The sequence below is a fragment of the Podarcis filfolensis genome (assembly GCF_964270895.1).
Source record: "Podarcis filfolensis genome assembly, chromosome: Z".
Lineage (NCBI taxonomy): Eukaryota > Metazoa > Chordata > Lepidosauria > Squamata > Lacertidae > Podarcis > Podarcis filfolensis.
The window spans coordinates 28,674,988-28,695,243 of NC_139617.1; the positions used below are offsets into that span (position 1 = coordinate 28,674,988).

At 44.4% G+C, this 20,256-nt stretch overlaps 2 protein-coding genes across 4 annotated transcripts in view; one reads left to right on the forward strand and one right to left on the reverse strand.

The window, feature by feature from the left end:
• The window catches only part of LOC310754552 (uncharacterized protein), a 90,098-nt gene that overhangs the window by 48,991 nt on the left and 20,851 nt on the right, over positions 1 to 20,256 (forward strand). The gene's annotated exons all lie outside the window — the stretch shown is intronic.
• LOC310754554 (uncharacterized protein) lies at positions 337 to 6,160 on the reverse strand. 3 transcript variants are annotated; one of them, XM_083596619.1, is made up of 10 exons: positions 5,880 to 6,060; positions 4,529 to 4,604; positions 3,678 to 3,718; positions 3,354 to 3,470; positions 3,033 to 3,112; positions 2,427 to 2,529; positions 1,956 to 2,039; positions 1,482 to 1,586; positions 1,123 to 1,186; positions 337 to 725 (listed from the first exon to the last, which is right to left on the reverse strand). In XM_083596619.1, the coding sequence occupies exons 3-10, from the start codon at positions 3,708 to 3,710 to the stop codon at positions 670 to 672; spliced, it is 642 nt and encodes a 213-aa protein (XP_083452745.1). In that variant the 5' UTR covers positions 3,711 to 3,718; positions 4,529 to 4,604; positions 5,880 to 6,060; the 3' UTR covers positions 337 to 669. The 3 variants fall into 3 exon arrangements, with proteins under 3 accessions (XP_083452745.1, XP_083452747.1, XP_083452746.1); XM_083596621.1 differs by lacking the exons at positions 4,529 to 4,604; positions 5,880 to 6,060 and adding an exon at positions 6,067 to 6,160; XM_083596620.1 differs by lacking the exon at positions 4,529 to 4,604 and having other exon boundaries at positions 5,880 to 5,961.

Below are 20,256 nucleotides of genomic sequence, written 5' to 3' on the forward strand. Positions count from 1 at the left end.
CTTCAACCCCCAACTCCAGTCCAGGTGGCATCATTGTGGAACACTGTTCTGCTGCTCATACGGAGAGGAAAGACAATTCAAGTAGGTACACATGATGAAGATCAGGATACTCCATGCTTTCTTTTTTATAAAAAGTCAAAGCAGCAACTAGGGAGGCAGCTTCAGTGGTGGTCGGGGGGTTTGACCCTTCCCTCCCAAACCTTTTACTTGATCTAAATCGCCCTCAGAAGTTGCCAGCAGTGTCTCTTTCCTCCCCCCACCCCAGAAAGAAACCTCTAAGCCACAGCACAGGGGTGCAAGTAAAGTGATGGAACAGAAATCACAAAGACAAATGTAAGCTCAGAATTGCTCAAAATTCAATTTTTATTTAAAGTGGGAAATACCCTCAGATAATGGCAAATGCCCTCAGATCATTGCAAATGCCCTCAGATAATAGTAAGTGCCCTCAGATAATGGCAAATGCCCTCAGATCATGACAAATGCCCTCAGATAATAGTAAGTGCCCTCAGATAATGGCAAACGCCCTCAGATAATGACAAACACCCTCAGATAATGACAAACACCCTCAGATAATGACAAACACCCTCAGATAATGGCAAATGTCTTCAGATAACACCAGACAATGATTCCTTCTTCACCACACACATCAATCTGGTTTGGGAAGAGGATTCAGTACGCCTCATTCAGTGGTGGGAACACATCCTGAATCACAGCCTGGACGTCCGCTGGATGGAAAAGAAGATAAGAAAAGTGAGTCTTCCTTACAACCAGGCCCAGACTTATCACCGGGCATTCTTAGACAGGTAATGCCCCCTCCCATGCCCTGGCAAAGCCCAGTGGGGCTGCTACCCACCCCCAACATCACCACCCCCATTGCCAGACCATTGGGGGTCACCGGCCTCCACCACCTGGAGCCAGCATCCCCATGGCATCTGGGAACAGCGGTTCACTCTCCACCTTGCTTGGGGGCTTTGAGGCAGGGCTGGGATTTCAACCTGAGGCAGGTGTGTTACAGCAAAGAAGTGAGCCCTCCTCAGACCCTAGTTAGGCTGCCAAGGATGGCTTTGGGGTGGAGAGTGAGCCCTGTGGGTTTGTTCTGTGCTTGCAGAATGGAGTACTTGCCTTCGCTGATGTTTAGGAACAGTGGAGTGAGCTCCTCGGGGAGGACCCTTATTATGACCCCGGGCTGTAGAATGAAGAAAAGTCTGAATTAGGTCCTTTTTAAACCCCAAAGCATCTACTAAACCCCACTTCCTTGCCTCCAAGGAAGCCCACCTCTGTGGGCTCTGCTGCCTAGTAGGTGGAGGCCAAAGGGCAGCACCAAAGAAGTGCACAAAAAACTACCACCTGAATAATCCTGGACACACTGGGAGACCATGTTACTTCTCTGTCCGACACCAGGTTTGGATGTCTCTTTCACTGAGATAGTCTTTTGTAAGCCACTTTGAGAAACCTCTCTGGCCCATAAAACAGATACTTACAGTCAGATGATTGTATTTCATAGCATTGGCCAGCAGGATGGTGATACTGCTGGTAGCCAGCCCTCTTTCAAGCACATCGTCTGAATTGAAAAATTGGGCCAGTGTCTGTGGGAGGAAAAAGCACCTTAGTATCAGGGGGCTGGTTTGAGCTACAGAGGCAAGCTACCAGTTCCACTGAGGACTCTCCCCCACTATCTGAGGGAGATCCTTTGTTCAATGTTCCAGACAGCTCAAAAAGGCTATCTCCCAAGTCACTGAGCCCCAAATTTGCTTTGCCCCCCCCTGGCTGCTGCACCCAGGTGGAGACTGAAGAAAGGGCCTTGACAAGGGTGGCCCCCTGTCTGAGTGGCCTGCCCTTCCCCAGCGTGTCAGGGGACACCCATGTTCTGGGTTTGTGATGCTGCCTGATCAAGCTTTTATGCCAGCAGGCTCTACTGAATTGAATCAATACCCTCGTCCCACCAACACACTTACTTCCAAGAGGGTTCTTAGGCACTGAGCGGTTGGGTCTTCAGTCAGCAGGCGCCTCACAATTGCATGAAACAGCTGCTTGAGAGCCTGGTGGTGAAAACCATTTTCACAGAGGTGGATTCACAGATTCACAGGAGGAGATGATGTGGAAAGACGTGGGGGTGTGTGAGAATAGTTAACAGATTTTTAGCATTGGATAAGGGTGATACTAAAGCAAACTGGCAGAATAGAGACAAATGGCAGCTTCAAATGAGACTAAGAGTTTTCACTCATGGACAAATAATGAGGCAAAATTCACTTTCTGAATGGAGATGACGTTAAAAAACCCCAGTGAAACCAAAAGCATTATCTGTGTAGCTAAGCTTATGGTCTCGCTGAAAAATTAGTAAGAAATGAAATGATGTGCAAACTTTTCAGGAGATAAATTGAACCAATAGAAGTCAAGAGTAATGATCAAAGTTACAAAGAATTTACCTCCCTGTCAGGATTGCTCAGTCCAGGAATGTGAGCAATCGGAAGAAGCATCCCACGGATGATGGCCCTTTTCCTAACAACCGCATATGCTGGTCTCACGAAGCTGTCACGATGAAGCAGAAAATATGAGATTGAATTTCCCAAAGTCCTATGGATGATTTTCAGGCTTGTTGGGAACCCCACAGCCTCTAATTTTGGACCTCTCAAGCATGTACATTTAAAAGCTACACAACCCACTGAAAAACTAATCCCATGTCAGACAGCTCCCTATTGACCCATCAAGTCCCAGCTTCCGTTAAGGAAGAGGAGAGATTGGGGGAGGGGATACATCCAGCCCTGGAAGCATAAAAGCCACCCATGATTTTTCTTTTCTTTTTTAGAGACAGAAGCTTCCATTGCTCCATCCTGCCTACCCTATTAGCTTGTTGTCAAGCTCAAGATGGCACTCTTGGCCCATTTATTCAGTCCCTGCTATTTCCCTGTGTTTTGATTCTTCCCTCTCAGTCTAAATTGCCAGCTGCTGACTGCCCTTTCCTCAAGCAGCTCACAAACACCCCACTTTGCCATTTCTAATTCCCAATTGCCCAAACAATGCTAACAACATACGTGAGGCAGATGACGTCATTCATTCCCCTTTTCAATACTTTGAAGGGGACTGGAAACATGTACCATCTCTCCATGATGTCCTGAGAAGAGTTCAAAGAGCAGAAGAGCAAAGTTAGTTCCCCATGGAATTCAGGGGGGCTGCTCCAGCCCCAGATTCAGGGGTTGACTTCAATTGCAGTTGGAATGCCTGTCCCAAATGCCTGCAAATTCTTCTTCTTTGCCAGACCCACAAACTTCCTTTTCACAGACCATTCCCCAAACCCCACCCCCATCCCTTCCGCCCACCTCCCCAGTGGATTTCTCATCCTGAACCTCACTTACCAAAATGACCTTGGTCACAGGATCTTTCTGATGCACCACGGCATTAGGAGCCACATTACGGGTTTGATCACATGTGAAGTGCACACAAAAGAGGAAAAAATAATCCCTGGCCAGATCCTGAAAGTGGAAAAAGTCAGGTTTTTAATCAGGAATGGACTTTCTCAACCTCACACCTGTGAAAGCCATGGGGGGGGGGGGAGGGATTGCTCCTGGATCCCAGGAGACAAACATCAAAACTGGCATTTTCCTGGGCTAGTGGGTGGGGGGAGGCAAGGGGGGGACTGTGCTGAGGGGGGTCTTGTACCTGCTCCCACAGATACTAACCTGGAGAGCGGTTTCAATCGCCTCTTCCAGCATTTCTGCAACTGAAAGAGGAGAAAAGGATGTGAAGGAAGGTTCATCCATCTATTTACATTTCATGCATCAATTTCTTACTCTTGCCACCACTGTTAGGCCTCTTCAGAGGACCCCTTCAGATGACCCTCTCTGCTCCCCGTCTCCATCCCCCCATTCTCTCACATCTCCCCTTCACTTTGGCCAACCCCCCACCTCCTTCCCTTTCTCCTGCTTGTCTCTCTTTTCTTTCTTTAATGTGTTGTGGCTTTATTCTGCACTGTAAGGCTAGTGGTGTATAAAATGGCATGTGGAGTGGAGAGACTGGAGAGAGAGGGGCTTCTTGTCATGTCCAATGGGGTCATACAGTGAAACTGGTGAGTGGAAGATTACAAGCAGACCAGAGAAAGGACTTTTCCACACAGCATTGCATTGCTGAAGGATGGAACTCCCTGCCACTAGATAAGAGGATGGCTGCCATATGGGACAGAATAGAGAAATTTGTGGCAAATAAGGTCATTGGCAGCTAAATATTTCCCCCAGGAAAAGAGACAGCATGTCTTTCAATAGCACCAGTTGTTGGGGATCACGGTTCCTGTTGTGGACTTTGCCCTAAATATCTGGTTGGCCACTAGGGGAGCAGACTGCTGGACTAGAAGGGCCACTAATTTGCTCTCGCATGGCTCTTACAAAGAAGCCTGAGCATCAGCCACCTTCTTATAAGACTCCTTGCTCTCATCCTGACCTCTCCACAAAACAAGACACCTCCCCAACAGCACCTTCACCTAACCTCCCTTCCTAGGCAGATCTACTACAACAACACATGCACCACTTTCACATACTTGTAGAAGAGATCCTTAAAGGGGTGACCTTAAAGGAGTGACCTCTGCAATCCCAAGACTTTGCCGGTGGTTAAAGCTAGAAGAGATGGGGGAGAGGTGAGAATGAGACCCAGAGCCAGAAATATTGTGTCGAGAATTGTCCCCTGTGGAGACCACAAAACCACTGCAGAATAGCCCAAACAGAAAAAATGTGCAGCCTTCTCTGTTTCAAACTATTGAGTGGCAGTTCAGTGAAATGGCCTCTAGCATTTCCAACACATCAGCATCTCTGGAGAGGGGCTGCTAAAGCCTCCACTCTCCACTGATTCAATGAAGGCACAATGATGGTCCCCCAAATCTTGGCCAAAGCCACATTCATCAACTGCCCATCAGGGTTCAATTTTGCTCAGTAGCCACACAATGAAACCGCTTGCACCATCACAGCTTGCACCATAAAAAATCCCCCAACAAGGTTTGATTTTACTCAATAGCAACACAGTGAAGCAGTTTCCACCATCACAGCTTGCACCAATTTTTTTTAAAAAAACAAACCATCCAGAAACAAACCACTCTACGGATAGAAGAAACATAATGGCCAATATGGAATGTATAGAAATTGATACTGTACACACACACACACACACACACACACACAATTATTAGCAATTGAATGTTATTTGCACATGCACTCATAAGTAGCATTATCAAAGCAATGAGGGGCTGCTACAGCCTCCACTCTCCACTGATTCAATGAAGGCACAATGATAGCCCCCCAAATCTTGGCCAAAGCCACATTCATCAACTGCCCATCAAGGTTCAATTTTGCTCAGTAGCAACACAGTGAAACAGCTCAGTGAAACAGCTCAGCAGCAATACAGTGAAACTGCTTGCACCATTACAGCTTGCACCATGAAACCCCCCCATCAAGGTTTGATTTTACTCAATAGCAACACAGTGAAACAGTTTGCACCACCACAGCTTGTACCATTAAAAAAAAACGCAGACACAAATCACTCTTTTTAAGAATATACAAAACTTAGTGGAAATGGAAAATGAAATGATATCATGACCTATATAGGATTTACACAGAAAATAGAAAATTAAGCCTATAGAAATTTATACAAGATTAGAAATACATATATAATTAAACTGAATATGATTTGGACTTGTACCAATAAGTGGCAAGGTAAAAGGTAGAGGTAAAGGACCCCTGGCCAGTTAAGTCCAGTCAAAGACGACTAGCACTATCAAAGTAATTAAAGTAAATATAACTCCCATCTGCCCACCCCACCTCCCCAAGCCCGTCTAGTTGGGAAATGAATTAAAGTCCCTAACAAAAATGGGGGGAAACCAACAACTCATTCTTACCTACCTCAAGGCAATGATCCAAGCCTCACAGCACACCAGACAAAGTGAAGCAGATATAGCAAGCAAGGAAGGAAGAAACCAACCAACCACACCTCCAGAAAATCACACCCCCAAAAGAACCACCTACATCAGTGACGTGACTGAGGCATGTGTCCTTCCAGGCAAAGCAGAGGAGTAAACTTCGGTCCTACCGTATCTACAATTTCCTGGGCTTTGACATGCATCCAGTCAGCTTTGAACTTGTTTTTCAAAACAAAATGAGCTCACTCATTAGTTTAGATGGAATGGCAGCGTTTACTGCCCCTCTAATCAAGCAGCCAAGGTCTCCAGCAGCCTTATCAAAAACTAGAAATATGTGTACTAAGTTCCAAGGAACATCTGCAGATGAAACACCAGCTTGCCCCAGTGCTGTGTTTTTTTAGATTCATCATCGCTACTTTAAAGTGCACAGTACAGCAAACCTTCCAAGTTTAGGAGAAGGCCTGTAGATCAGTTGTGCATGCTTGGCATGCAGAAGGTCCCAAGTTCACTTCCCAGTGGCATCTCCAGGAAGGGCTGGGGAAGAAATAAAAAACCGTGCAGCTTCTAGTTTTATAGTCCTGTTTCATCGTTTATCCTAATAACAATAAACCTTCTCCCAAGACATGCACAGTATAGAAGAGTCTTTCTATATAAGAACACAAGTACAAAAATCCTGAATATAAAAGGAAGGACATTTCAATAGTGAAAAGGTGACTTTTCTTCTCTTTTCTTCTTTTTAACTTTCGTGCACCAAACTATACTCAACCTAGGAAAAAAGGGGGAATCAGTGTGTTTTTCTATGGTTGCCACAGGCACACAGTGGGGGAGGGGAGGCTGAGGGGTTTGTGCACCCAACTGCCTCTCCCCCGAGATAGGGAGACACCTACCTTCCAACATTTCCCCACTGAAAATAGGGACGTCCTATTCCATGATAATAATAATCATAGTATCTTAGAGTTGGAAGGGACCCCAAGGGTCATCTAGTCCAACCCCATGAAATGCAGGAATCTCAGCTAAACCATCCATGAAAATGGTCATCCAACCTCTGTTTAAAAACCTCCAAGGAAGGAGAGTCCACAACCTCCCAAGGGAGTCTGTTCCACTGCTGAACAGCTGTTACTGTCAGAAAGTTCTTCCTGACGTTTAGTCGGAATCTGCTTTCTTGCAACTTGAAGCCATTGGTTCTACTCTCTGGATCAGGAGAAAACAAGCATGCTCTCTCCTCCATGTAACAACCCTTAAGAAATTTGAAGATGGCTATCATATCTCCTCTCAGTCTCTTCTTTTCCAGGCTGAACATACCCAGCTCCTTGAAGCGCTCCTCATAAGGCTTAGTTTCCAGACCCTTGATCATCTTGGTTGTCCTCCTCTGCGCACGTTCCAGCATCTGTCTTAAATTGTGGTGCCCAGAATTGGACACAGTATTCCAGGTGTGGTCTGACTAAGGCAGAATAGTAGTACTATTACTTCCCTTGATCTGAACACTATACTTCTGTTGATGCAGCCTAGAATAGCATTAGTTTTTTTTGCTGCTGCATCACACTGTAGACTCATGTTAAGCTTGTGACCCACCAAAACCCCTAGATCCTTTTCACATGTACTGCTAGTAAGCCAGGTGTCCCCCATCCTCTATTTATGCATCTGGTTCTTCCTGCCTAAGTGCAGAACCTTACATTTGTCCCTACTGAAATTCATTTTGTTCGCTTGTACCTAGTTCTCCAGTCTGTTGAGGTCATTTTGAATTCTGATTCTGCCTCTGCTGAATTAGCTACCCCTCCCAGTTTGACGTCCTCTGCAAATTTGATGAGCATCTCCTCAATTCCTTCATCAAAGTCATTTATAAAGACATTGAACAACAACGGGTTCATTTTCCAGAATGATGAGGAACCATTAATGAGTACTCTTTGGGTTCAGTCAGTCAACCAGCTACAAATCCACCTTACAGTTACCTCGTTCAACCCACATTTTACCAGCTTCCTCGTGAGAATATCATGGGGGACTTTGTCAAAAGCCTTACTGAAGTCAAGATACACTATGTTCACAGCATTTCCCTGATCCACCAAGTTTGTAATTCCATCAACAAAAGAAATCAGATTGGTCTGGCATGACTCCTTCTGCAGCCACACCAGTTTCTTAGATGCTGCCCACTTTTCTTTCTTGTTTTATTATTTACAACCCAGCCAATCTGGGTAGCTTCCAACATATATAAAAACATAATACAGTCATATCTCATGTTACGTCCGCTTCATGTTACGTTCTTTCAGGTTACGTCCCGTGGCAACCTGGAAGTACCGGAAAGGGTTACTTCCAGGTTTCGCCACTTGTGCATGTGCAGAAGCACAAAATGACGTCACGCGCATGCGCAGAAGCAGCAAATTGCAACCCGGGCATGCGCAGATGCGCCGCTGCGGGTTGTGCTCTTTTCATGTTGTGAACGGGCCTCTGGAACAGATCTAGTTCGCATCCAGAGGTACCACTGTAAAACATTAAAACACGTCCCTATGCAGCGCTGCCTTCAGATGTCTTTTAAAGGTTGCTTATCTGCTTGGCTTGGGGATCACAAACCTCCATATCCTCCAATGTTTCTCTCATGAAAATAGGGACATCCCAAGGAAAAGCAGGACATTCCCGGATCAAATCAGAAACCTGGACGGCCTCTGTAAATCTGGGGCTGTCCCTGGAAAATAGGGACACCTGGAGGCTCTGAAGACATAGCAATAAGAGAGGTGGCTGTCAGGTGGGGAGCAAAGGGCTTGCACAGTGGAGAAGAGCAGATGGATGGAGGAGGCAGCGATGAACAAGCTGCAGCGGGCAGATCTGCCACCCCTCCCAGGCGGTCCAGATCCAGCATCCACAGCAGATTCTTCCACTCTGCTTCATGCAAAGGCCGGCTCAGGGATCACATACCCTCCAACATTTTTCCAATGAGAATAGGGACATACATGACCCGGAAGCTGTATGCCGGCTCCCTCGGCCAATAAAACGAGATGAGCGCCTTAACCCCAGAGTCGGTCATGACTGGACCTAATGGTCAGGGGTCCCTGTACCTTTAAGGATTAGGATCAAATCAGAAACCGGGACGGCTTCTCTAATTCAGGACACCTGGAGGGTCTGCTGTGGACCAGGCAGGAGGAAAAGGTTCTGTTAACAATGATGCCTCTGGAAGGGTCTCCACCCTGCAACAACTCACCAAACACTTGCGGGGGGGGGGAACCCACTCATGTTTGGGGTGGGCCCTTAGAAGCCTACAGGGATCAGGAGAAAATCCTCAGAGCTGGAAATTTGACAGCACTAATGCAAGAGAGTATTATATAGTCGAGAAGCTTCACACAATATGCAACATAAACTACAACAAAGCTTTGGAACTTTAGAAGCCACAGTGAGGAACTTTAGAAGCCACAGAAGCGGGCGACATGGCTTGGGAAGTTGGAAAATAGCCTTGCACTCTGCAGAAACACCTGCATCTCTCCCCCACCCCCCGGAACGTAATTTCAGAGGAAAGATAAGATATGCCTGACTGACTTTCGGTAATGTCCTTGAAGCAGAATTGCAAAGAAATCCAGCAACTTATCTTCCTTTTTTCTGGACAAGAAAAAGAGATAAATCTAGCAGGAACCCTTTACAAGACCAAACTGAAAACAACATGGTAGCTTCCCTAAAACCTACTAATGAGAAAGAGATAGAAAACAACATTGCTCTCCATAATGAATTTGGTTCCAACGGAGGGACAGATATCACAGATATTAGGGAACACCTGGCTGCCATCACAGAAACTGCAAACCCTACCAAAGTACCATATTTTTCCGTGTGTAAGACAACCCTCTTCTTTTGAACCCCAAATTAAGAAATAAATATTTCTTGAGTTGTTCAGCTTTTTTTTGCAGAGGTTGCTCAAAATTGTTGAGCTTCTTAGAGGGGAGGTCGCTGCCACCAATCACTCACCTGCCCTAATGTTTAAGACAACCCCCAATTTTTGGCTTTAAATAAAGAAAGCAAGAAAGCAAAAGACATTGTCTTATACAGTGGTACCTCGGGTTAAGAACTTAATTCGTTCAGGAGGTCCGTTCTTAACCTGAAACTGTTCTTAACCTGAGGTACCACTTTAGCTAATGGGGCCTCCTGCTGTTGCCGTGCGATTTCTGTTCTCATCCTGAGGTAAAGTTCTTAACCCGAGGTACTATTTCTGGGTTAATGGAGTCTGTAACCTGAAGCATCTGTAACCCGAGGTACCACTGTACAACAATTGTAAATACGTTAATCAGCCAGAAGTATGAAAGACAGATCAGTCTCTTCAATCTCACTCCAACTTGCTTTTGCTGAATCACATGCCTGCTACTTTTTGTGTGAAGACAAGTCTAACCTAATGCTTCTAACATGTAGTTAAGCTGTTTTCTTTTTTGTATGTGATATATTCAGTTTTCACTTGGTTCCCCTTTTTTCGGTTGACATGTTACTTGAATTATAAATGTTATGTGGCTATTATAAATGTTACGACTAAGCAATGTTTAAGAACATCTTGCTATTGGTTACACCTGTAACAATGTTTGTAGTTCTCATCTTCCCTTTCCACTCTGATGTGACAGGGGAGAGGCTTGAAAATGAGGTTTCTAAAACAGCAATCTTACTCCATGAGCAGTTACATTGCCCTGTGAATTCCTTTTTCTGGAATCCAGATTTCACTTCTTTTCTCTTTAACTTCTTTTACTATATTCCTTTAATTATTATTATTTTCAACCATGGGTTACTAATGCCAGGCCTAACTAAATTTCTTATTAGAGCAATAGTAGTATTAAAATTTATTACTCTTAATGTGAAAGGTGAGGGGGATATGATAAGAGCATCAGGATATTGCAAATATGTGACAGAAAAGCAACCCCATATTTTCTTCCAGCGTAAAGTACACAAAGTAAATCAACAAATATCTTTATTAAAACATAAGTGGTTTGACACTCAGTACATTGCATCAGGAAGAGCAAAGTTGGGGGGGCAGCTATAATTCTGAGTTCAGATTTAAATTTTCAAGTACTCAAAACACTTAACGCTCTCAGGGGTCGTGCTTTTGTATCAGCTATATTTGATATATATATATGCCCCTAATAATGGACAAAATAGTAGTAGTAGTAATAATAATGATAATAATGATAATAATAATGATGATGATGATAATAATAATAATAATAATAATAATAATAATAATTTATTTATATCCCACCCAGCTGGCTTCCCCAGCTACTCTGGGCGGCTTCCAACAAAGAAATCTTATAAATCAGTGTTTTAATCCTTTTACTCATTTGCTCAAGGGAGGGGGAAAATGGCAGTGCTGGATTATACCCTATGGAGGCCCCTAGGCATTCAAAATCTGGGGGAGGGGGAATCGCAAATTATCTCCTAATACGTTTTTGTAATTTTCTTTCAAGATCAAATCAGTATTACTTTGATCCGTTGTCACTGGGCCCTTAAAAGGCATGGGGTCCATAGGCTGGTGCCTATTCTGCCTATTTTGTAATCTGGCACTGGGGAATGGGGACTTCATTTGAAATGTTTGTAGTATTACAGGTATATTGTCTGATTTGGACTCTCCACCCAGGAAGCTTCCCTACGAAGGCTGTAGGAAGTTCTATAAGCAAATGCAGCTTTTTCAGATGTTTACTGAATAAGGTTTAACTGATGCCTGTAGTGAAATGAATCCATCAGATAAAAGTTTTGCATTTCGTTCAAACTACTATAATGCGACTTTCTGTTCCGATTTCTTCCAGGCAACCAGTTCAGTAATACTGAGTGCAACCTTTTCTTCTATTCTCAATATTAAAATAATCGACCACACCCCTCTGGAAATCTGCTTTGATGTTCAAGAAAAGTCTGAACTTTTCCCATTGTGGGTATTTAGCCCCACCCTTCTCACCAATCAGCTCAGCAGAAAGCATGTTAAAGGGACCCCTGACCATTAAGTCTAACTTCTTACTTACAGGAAATGATTTAAAAGAGACCTCTACATATATTTTTTTTTGCAAGGCTATGAAAGATGTTATTAGGCACGCATGCATTATAGAAAATAATAACCTAAAATGCAAAACAGACTCTGAAGTAACAAAGTTGGAACTGGAAATACCTGTGCAAAAAACCCCACAAATGTAAATGAACTGCATCTTCTAGATAACTGGTATATAAGGTATTTGAATAAATTGAAATAAATTGCACAATGGTCAATAACCTTGATGTGAAGCAGAAATACTTTGGGTTAGAGGTCAGGGCTCATGCTTATTGGCTAACAGGTGTCAAAAACATAAACAGAAAGCTAGAGTTCATGGCTTACATGATTTACATGATAGAAATGGAGATGTTAAGAGGTCTAATCAGTATATTCTTCAAGCGTTTGTTTCTTCTTCTTCTTCTTCTTCTTCTTCTTCTTCTTCTTCTTCTTCTTCTTCTTCTTCTTCTTCTTCCAAACAGCTGCCAGAGCCATTATTGCCAGGCATGGGTAACACTTAGCAGATGCCAATCTTTTATAGTGGTATAACAAATTAGAGAAGTTTAAACTAAGGTTACCAGATTTTTTCCCAATGATTCCAGGGACACTTTTCAACTTCCTACTAATTAGATGGATTTTGTCAGGGGACTGATTTGCAAATCCAGGCACTGTCCCCAGGAAATGGGGACGTCTGGTAACTTTCGTTTAAATGTCAATTAAGAGCTGCAAAATAGATTTTTGGCTTTGTGATATGGTACAATTTTATTAAATATGTCAATGACGATTCACATAATTTAAACCCACACCCAGCATTTAAAAGAATATGATTGATTCAGTAAAATATATCTAACCTGTGGGTCCTTCTTCCCTCCCCCTCCTTTTCTCTGTATACCAATAATTAACTTTAATGTCTGTTGCTCTACTCTTGTCTTCTTAGGGATGCGGGTGGCACTGTGGTCTAAACTACTGAGCCTCTTGGGCTTGCCAATCAGAAGGTTGGTGGTTCGAATCCCCGTGACAGGGTGAGCTTCCGTTGCTCTGTCCCAGCTCCTGCCAACTTAGCAGTTCGAAAGAATGCCAGTGCAAGTAGATAAATAGGTACCGCTGTGGTGGGAAGGTAAACAGTGTTTCCGTGCACTCTGGTTTCCATTATGGTGTTCCATTGTGCCAGAAGCGGCTTAGTCATGGTGGCCACATGATCCGGAAAGCTGTCTGTGGACAAATGCTGGCTCCCTCAGCCTGAAAGCAAGATGAGCACTGCAACCCCATAGTCGCATTTGACTGGACGTAATCATCCAGGGGTCCTTTACCTTTACCTTTGTCTTCTTAGGAACTGTACAATGCGACCTTTATTGATACCCTTCAGTTTCTCTGTATTCAATAACTTTTTACTTTATTTTTCTTTCCTTATTTCATATAATTTAAAGATGCACTTCTATGCATGTACAAAACAAGGTTTTTTGATACTTTTTCCCCTCCAAAATTTTTATAAAAAACATTATTTACAAAAGGAGGAGGAGGAGGAGAAGTTGAAGAAGCACACACACAGCTCAGACACTTCATGGTAGCTGCAGAGACCAGTGGATGCTGATATGGCAGAGGAAATCCATGGAAAGGGAAGGAATGCCTTCTAGTTATTTGAAATGCACTCTGCTGAGGTTCAGAAACCCTTTCCTCTCAGAAACTTCATGAGATCTGGACACCAGAAGATGCATATAGCTGAGAGAAACATTTCTGCTCAGTGTCTGAACCCCTGCTTTGCATGTAGAAGGTCCCAGGGTTCAATCTTTGGTGACATATCCAGGTAGAAATGGGCCTGTGAGAGGCTTCAGCCTGAAATCGGGGGGGGAGGGTGCTGTGCCAAATCTGTGCAAACAAGGCGGACCAACAGTCTGCCTTAGCATTTTATTTTATGTCATAATTATTATTCTTCAAACAAGCAAATATTTATATACAAGCAAATATCAAAGTGGTTTACAATAATACATGAAACCATATAATAAAAGCCATAAAAATAAAATCAGGCATCAATGAACTATTGTGGAAAGATGTATTCTTAAATGCCTGCATAAGCCTAGCAGAATATAAAACTTTTCAGCAGGCGTTTAAAAGTGTTAGCTGAAGACACCTACTGAATCTCTAGTGGCAGAGTGTTCCACAGGACTGGGTTGTTGGCACTAGAAGTTCGGTTTCTTTATATGAGCCTCATGAACAAAGGAAACTGCTAATGATACTCCTGCAGACAATCTCAGTGATCAAGCTAGACCGGGGTTGTCCAACAGGTAGATCATGGTCTACTGGTAGATCGTGGGGAGACCATGGTAGATCTCGGTAGATCTTGGGGGCCCCCGCACTCAAAAAAAAGAAAGGAAAAAAGCTCAAGATCTTTGGTAGATCACTGTCAGTTTTTTTTATAGTGGGAGTAGATTTCAGTCTCTTGAAAGCTGGACATGACTGCATTAGACAATGGGTTGATTGTAGTAGCCCAGTGCAGGCTATAGGTAGGACAATAGGCTATACTATAGCTATTGAGGCTATGACACCTCAGATATGGAAATCAAAACTATGGATTAATTCCACCCCCCTTAAAAAACAAACCTACTTATATCATTATATTCCTTAACATCTCTTTCCCCACTAATTATCTGCAAACGTTTGAGGGTGTTACAGTGGTACCTCACAAGACGGATGCCTCGCAAGACGGAAAACTCGCAAGAAGAAAGAGTTTTCCGTTTTTTGAGGTGCTTCGCCAGACGAATTTCCCTATGGGCTTCCTTCGCAAGACGAAAGCCCATAGGGAAATCTCCGGGGACAGCGGGGAAGCGCAGCACGTCTTCCCCACTGTCCTCGGACCTCCTCCGAAGGCTGGCGGTGGGGCGGAGAGACCTCCTCCCCCCGCCAGGCTTCGGATGGCTGTTCTGAAGGCTGGCGGTGGGGCGGAGAGATCTCCTCCCCCCACCAGGCTTCGGAAGGCTCCTCCGAAGGCTGGCGGTGGGGCGGAGAGACCTCCTCCCCCCGCCAGGCTTCGGATGGCTGTTCTGAAGGCTGGTGGTGGGGCGGAGAGCCCTTCTCCCCGCGCCAGCCTTTGGATGGCTGTTCTGAAGGCTGGCGGTGGACCGCCAGCCTTCAGAACAGGTCCGGGGACAGAGGAGAAGCGCAACGCGCCTTCCCCTCTGTTCCCGGACCTGTCCTGAAGACTTGCGGTGGGAGGAGGGTTTTCTTTCCCACCACCAACATTCAGAATGCTGTTCTGAATGTTGGCGGTGGGGAGGAAAGCCCTTCTCCTCACCGCAAGCCCCGCAAGCTCCGGGAACAGAGGAGAAGCGCAGCGCGCCTTCCCCTCTGTTCCCGGACCTGTCCTGAAGGCTTGCGGTGGGGAGAAAAGCCCTTCTCCGCACCGCCAGCCCGGCAAGCGGTTTCCATAGGAATGCATTAATTGATTTTCAATGCATTCCTATGGGAAACCGTGCTTCGCAAGACACCAAACTCGCAAGAAGAGAAAACTCGCGGAACGAATTAATTTCGTCTTGCGAGGTACCACTGTATTTCTACTAAAATGAAAGGCAATATTGCAAGCACACCAGCAGAGGGTGGCGGAGCCTGCACAATAAGGCTTTACTGTGCAGCTTGGATTTAAAATTAACAGCACAACCCTATGCCAGTTACTCAGAGATTCCACTGAGTTCAATAGAGGTTACTCCCATGTAAGTGCAGTGCTTCTTTTTCTAGAGAAAAAGGTGCCAGAATGCTCCTCTTTCAGGAGACCCACCCCAGAGCCTAAAGAAGATCTCTTTGGGCTGGGGGTCTCCTTGCTAGCCAGAGGCTTAATGAGGCTGTTCAGCTGAGGTGAGGGAAGCCCTCCATGCCTCAGCTGAGCAGCTTAACGAGTGCCCCTCCCACCTTTCTGTGAGCCAGAACTGCATGGTAGCTTGCAAAGCTGAGCTGCAGTTTTCCCGCGCATCAGTTGCTAGCTGGGAGGTTAAAGAGCCTCAGCAAAGCTCAGCTGTGCCTCCGGTGTACGAAGGGACCCTCTCTGGAGCGCATAGGCTCTGGGGAGAGAGAGTTTCCTCGTGAACTGGAGGCACAGCAGGTCAGGTCTTTCCCCCACAAGAAAACTACAGATATTTTTTTTTCCTTTTAAAAGAATGATCAATTATATAATTATATTACATGCGTAGAACTTTGAGAATTATACGGAATAAGGAAAGAAAAATAAAGCAAAAAGTTATTGTATAGAGAGAAACTGAAGAGTCCTGATAAAGGTCGTATTGTACAGTTCCTAAGAAGACAAGAGTAGAGCAGCAGACATTGAAGTCAGTTACTGGTATACAGAGAAAAGGAGGGCAGGAGGGAGAATTCACAGGTTAGTCAGATGTATTTTACTGGATCAACCATATTCTTTTAAATGCTGGGTGTGGATTTAAATTGTGTGAATCATCATTGACATACTTAATAAAATCGGACCATGTCACAAAAAATATCTCTTTTTCTTTGTCTTTTTGCAACTCATAATTGACATGTAAGCTTTTCTAAGGAAAAAGGTAAAAGGTGAATCCAGCTGATTTTAAATGGATCCTCCTGAATTCATATGATTTTTTCATTCAAATTAAATAAAACCACCATGATACTGTAGACCATGTCTTAGTCTGTAGGCAGCATCAAAAAAATCATGCATCCACTGTTTCATGTTTTTACAATGGCGTAAAAACATGGTTAAAAAACACAGATCCCCATGGATCCTCATGATTTTTGCACTAGATCAGCCCAAAGTCACCATCAGGTCAAACATCATGGCCATGGGCACAGCATGCACCACAAAAATCATGGATCCAAAGCTTCCTGGCGACACCGTGGCACAAAAATGTGGTCCTCAAAGTACAGATCCTCATGGATCCTCACACGTTTTGCATTGTGCCACCCCAAATTAACCGTCAAATCAGAAGTCATAGCCAGGTGCACAGCCTGCACCACAAAAACCTTGGATTCACGGCTTCCTGGTCATACCATGGCCCAATAATGTGGTTTCGAAACATGAATCCTCATGGATACACTTTTCGCATTGGGCCACCACAAACTCATCGTCAAATCACACATCATAGCCAGGGGCACAGCCTGCACCAAAAAAACCTCGGATCCATGGTTTCCTGGCGACAACATGACCAAAAAACGTGGTTTTGAAGCATGGATCCTCATGGATCCTCCTGCTTCTTGCATTCGACCACCCCAAGGTCAGTGTCAAATCACATATCATGCCCATGGGCACAGCCTGCACCACTAAAAACTCGAATCCACAGCTTCCTGGCCACTTCATAGCCCAAAAATGTGGTTCTGAAGCACGGAACCTCATGGATACTCACATTTTTGCATGGGCCACCCCATGAGGAGATTTCACCCCTCCCATATCCAAGAATCTGCTGATGTGCTCTGCTGATTCTCCAGAGAGGAGGGGCGGTTTCTACTCTCTACTTATTCCGCTCCAGCACCACATCAAAGAGTCTGCCAGTGTGTCGGAGAGAGAGAGACTGAGTGTTAGAGATCGTGTGTATAGATAAGATTGCTGCTAAGAGCAGCTGCAGACACTCAGTGCAGTTCAGCATTCATTTTAGTTTAGACCTCATTTAGCTCTGTATATAGTTGTGTATAATAGCTGTAGATAGAATAAAAGAAGATATTCTACAGAGCTGCTCTCCGAGTCATTTATACTCTGCTATACTCTGCTGTGCGACGACTGTCTTGTGGAAGTGAATCCGGTGCTCACAACTCTAAGCTGTGAGTCCACAGCACTTTGACCTGTTCTGGTCTCTGGAAGTGCTACCCAGATCGCCTAGCCCAGTCGGCGCTCAAGTGGATGAGTCCAGTTGGTGGCACTGGCTCAAGGGCGATGCTGACACCCCAAACACACCATCAAATCACACGTCATAGCCAGGGGCAAAGTCTGCAACACAAAAAACTATGGTCCATGGCTTCCCGGCCACTCCATGGCCCCGAAGCACGGATCCTCACGCTTTTTGCATTGGCCCACCCCAATCTCACCGTCAATTAACACGTCATAGCCAGGGGCACAGCCTGCACCACAAAAATCTAGGATCCATGGCTTCTCGGCCACTCCATGGCCCAATAACGTGGTTTTGAAGCACGAATCCTCATGGATCCTCACACTTTTTGCATGGGCTACCCCAAACACACCATCAAATTATACAACATATCCAGGGGCACAGCCTGCACCACAAAAAACTATGATCCATGGCTTCCTGGTCATACCGTGGCCCAAAAACATGGTTCTGAAGCACGGATCCTCGTGGATCCTTGCGCTTTATGCATTGAGCTACCCCAAACTCACCATCAAATTACACATTATAGCCAGGGGCACAGCCTGCACCACAAAAATCATGAGTTGCACTACAAAAATCACAAAAATGCCCTTACCAGCACTGTTAATGTCACCACTGGAACATTATTACAGTGGTACCTCGGGTTAAGAACTTAATTTGTTCTGGTGGTCCACTTTTAACCTGAAACTGTTCTTAACCTGAAGCTCCACTTTAGCTAATGGGGCCTCCCATTGCTTACATACTGTCAACTAATATCCAGATTCAAGAAAGACTGTAATAAAGGACTATCCGGATCGAACTGGATAGAACTGTCTAATTAAAGCAGTAATATAAGTGATGCCTGGACTTGTCCGGAGTTTTGGACTCGTGCAGAGCTTGATGTATGGGTACCCTCAACAAAATTTAAAATTTGGCTGTATGATTTGGAACTAATGTGATTTGGATAATGTGATGTGATTGGCCTGTTAATAATTTTTTTTTTAAAAAAAAGAAAGACTGTATGGCAAACTGTTAAATCAGTGAAAAAACAGAATTTGAGTCCATCATAACAGAGTTCTACCTTTTGGGTAAAATTTATAAACTATTACTCAAATATGACACCGAGCCCCAACAAGCAAAAACTTACATGACAAAATGGATGCAAAAAATTTAAGAGCAGTTTACAGTGGAACAATGAGAACAATTATGAATAAAGGAATAAAATTCACTGCAGGTTAAGCCCTAAAACAAAATTGGTACACTGGAACCTCGGGTTGCGGACGTAACCCGTGATGGAGGCACGTCCACAACCCACAGCGTTCACATCCTGAAGCGCTGCGTATGCGCAGGTGCCGGCACAATTTGGCGCTTCTGCGGATGCACAAACTGCAAAACCTGAAAGTAACCCGTTCCGGTACTTCTGGGTTTCCCACGGTCCGCAACCTGAAAACACGTAACCTGAAGCGGCCGTAACATGAGGTATGACTGTACAAAAATGTTCTTTCAATGTTATATAACTTTGAAATATATACATAAGATGAATAATGAAATGAATGGACATTGCTGGAAATGTCATAAACCTTAAGGAACCTTCTTCCATTTATGGTGGACCTGTGAAAAGACCAAAACATTTTGGAGGAAAGTTCATTTTGAAATGAAAAAATGTAAAAAAACCCAAAATTTGCATTGGACCCCAAAACTATGCCTTTGGGAATGACTCCTTCAGCTACTGTATTGTGAAATCATCAGTGGAACTATTTAGTTATATGACCACATCAGTCAGAGTGGTGTTGGCTAACATATGAAAATCTGACATATGTCTTGAAATAGATGCATGGAAAGAGAAACTATCAGAATATGCAGTAATGGCAAAACTCGCCAATTTAGTAAATGATAGACTCATGGAGGAACATAAAAAAACTTGGAATCTTTATAATTTGTATACAGCTTACCAGAACTGTAACAATATGAACATCTGTATGGATTTGTATAATAGACCTTAGGTTACAAAAATATTTCCTGTTTAAAAATAGAAGCTTTGTGTGTATATGATAAAGAAAGAAAGATATAGTAGAAGAAATCTTGTCTTGTCCGGTGTATAAGACCACTTTTAAACCCCGGAAAAGAGGTTAAAAAGTCGGGGGTCGTCTTATACGCTGGGTGTGGCTTCCTCCCTGCATGGAGCCCACTGCCCTCTGCTGCCTCGGAAGCTGCTGAAGCTGCCACAGCAGTGGGCGGCGTGCTCTGCTTCACATCGGGAGAAAGCCGCCCAGCGATGCTAAGCAGGCTTTGCAGGGCGGCTTCCTCCTGGCGCCGAGCCCGCCGCCCACTTCCACTGCCCAGCGAAGCTGCTGAAACATATAAGACGACCCCCAAAATTGGCGCTGCCAATTTGGGGGGTCGTCTTATACGCCCAGTCACCTAATACACAGGAATCTATGGTATTTTGTATCATTGTGATTCAATGTTATATTTGCACTCAAAAAGGGGAACCCAACTGACCTGAAGGTGCTGCTGTGCAATGCTAGGTCAATGATTCATAAGACCACTGCCATCCATGACTTGATTGTGGATGGAGGACT

Excerpts from the sequence above, each read along its gene's own strand:
- LOC310754554 (XM_083596621.1), bottom strand. The coding sequence starts at position 3,710 with ATGCTGGAAGAGGCGATTGAAACCGCTCTCCAG. Across the intron at positions 3,113-3,353 it reads CTGTGACCAAGGTCATTTTG|GACATCATGGAGAGATGGTA; the intron begins GTAAGTGAGGTT and ends AACTCTTCTCAG. Across the intron at positions 2,530-3,032 it reads AATGACGTCATCTGCCTCAC|CTTCGTGAGACCAGCATATG; the intron begins GTATGTTGTTAG and ends TCATCGTGACAG.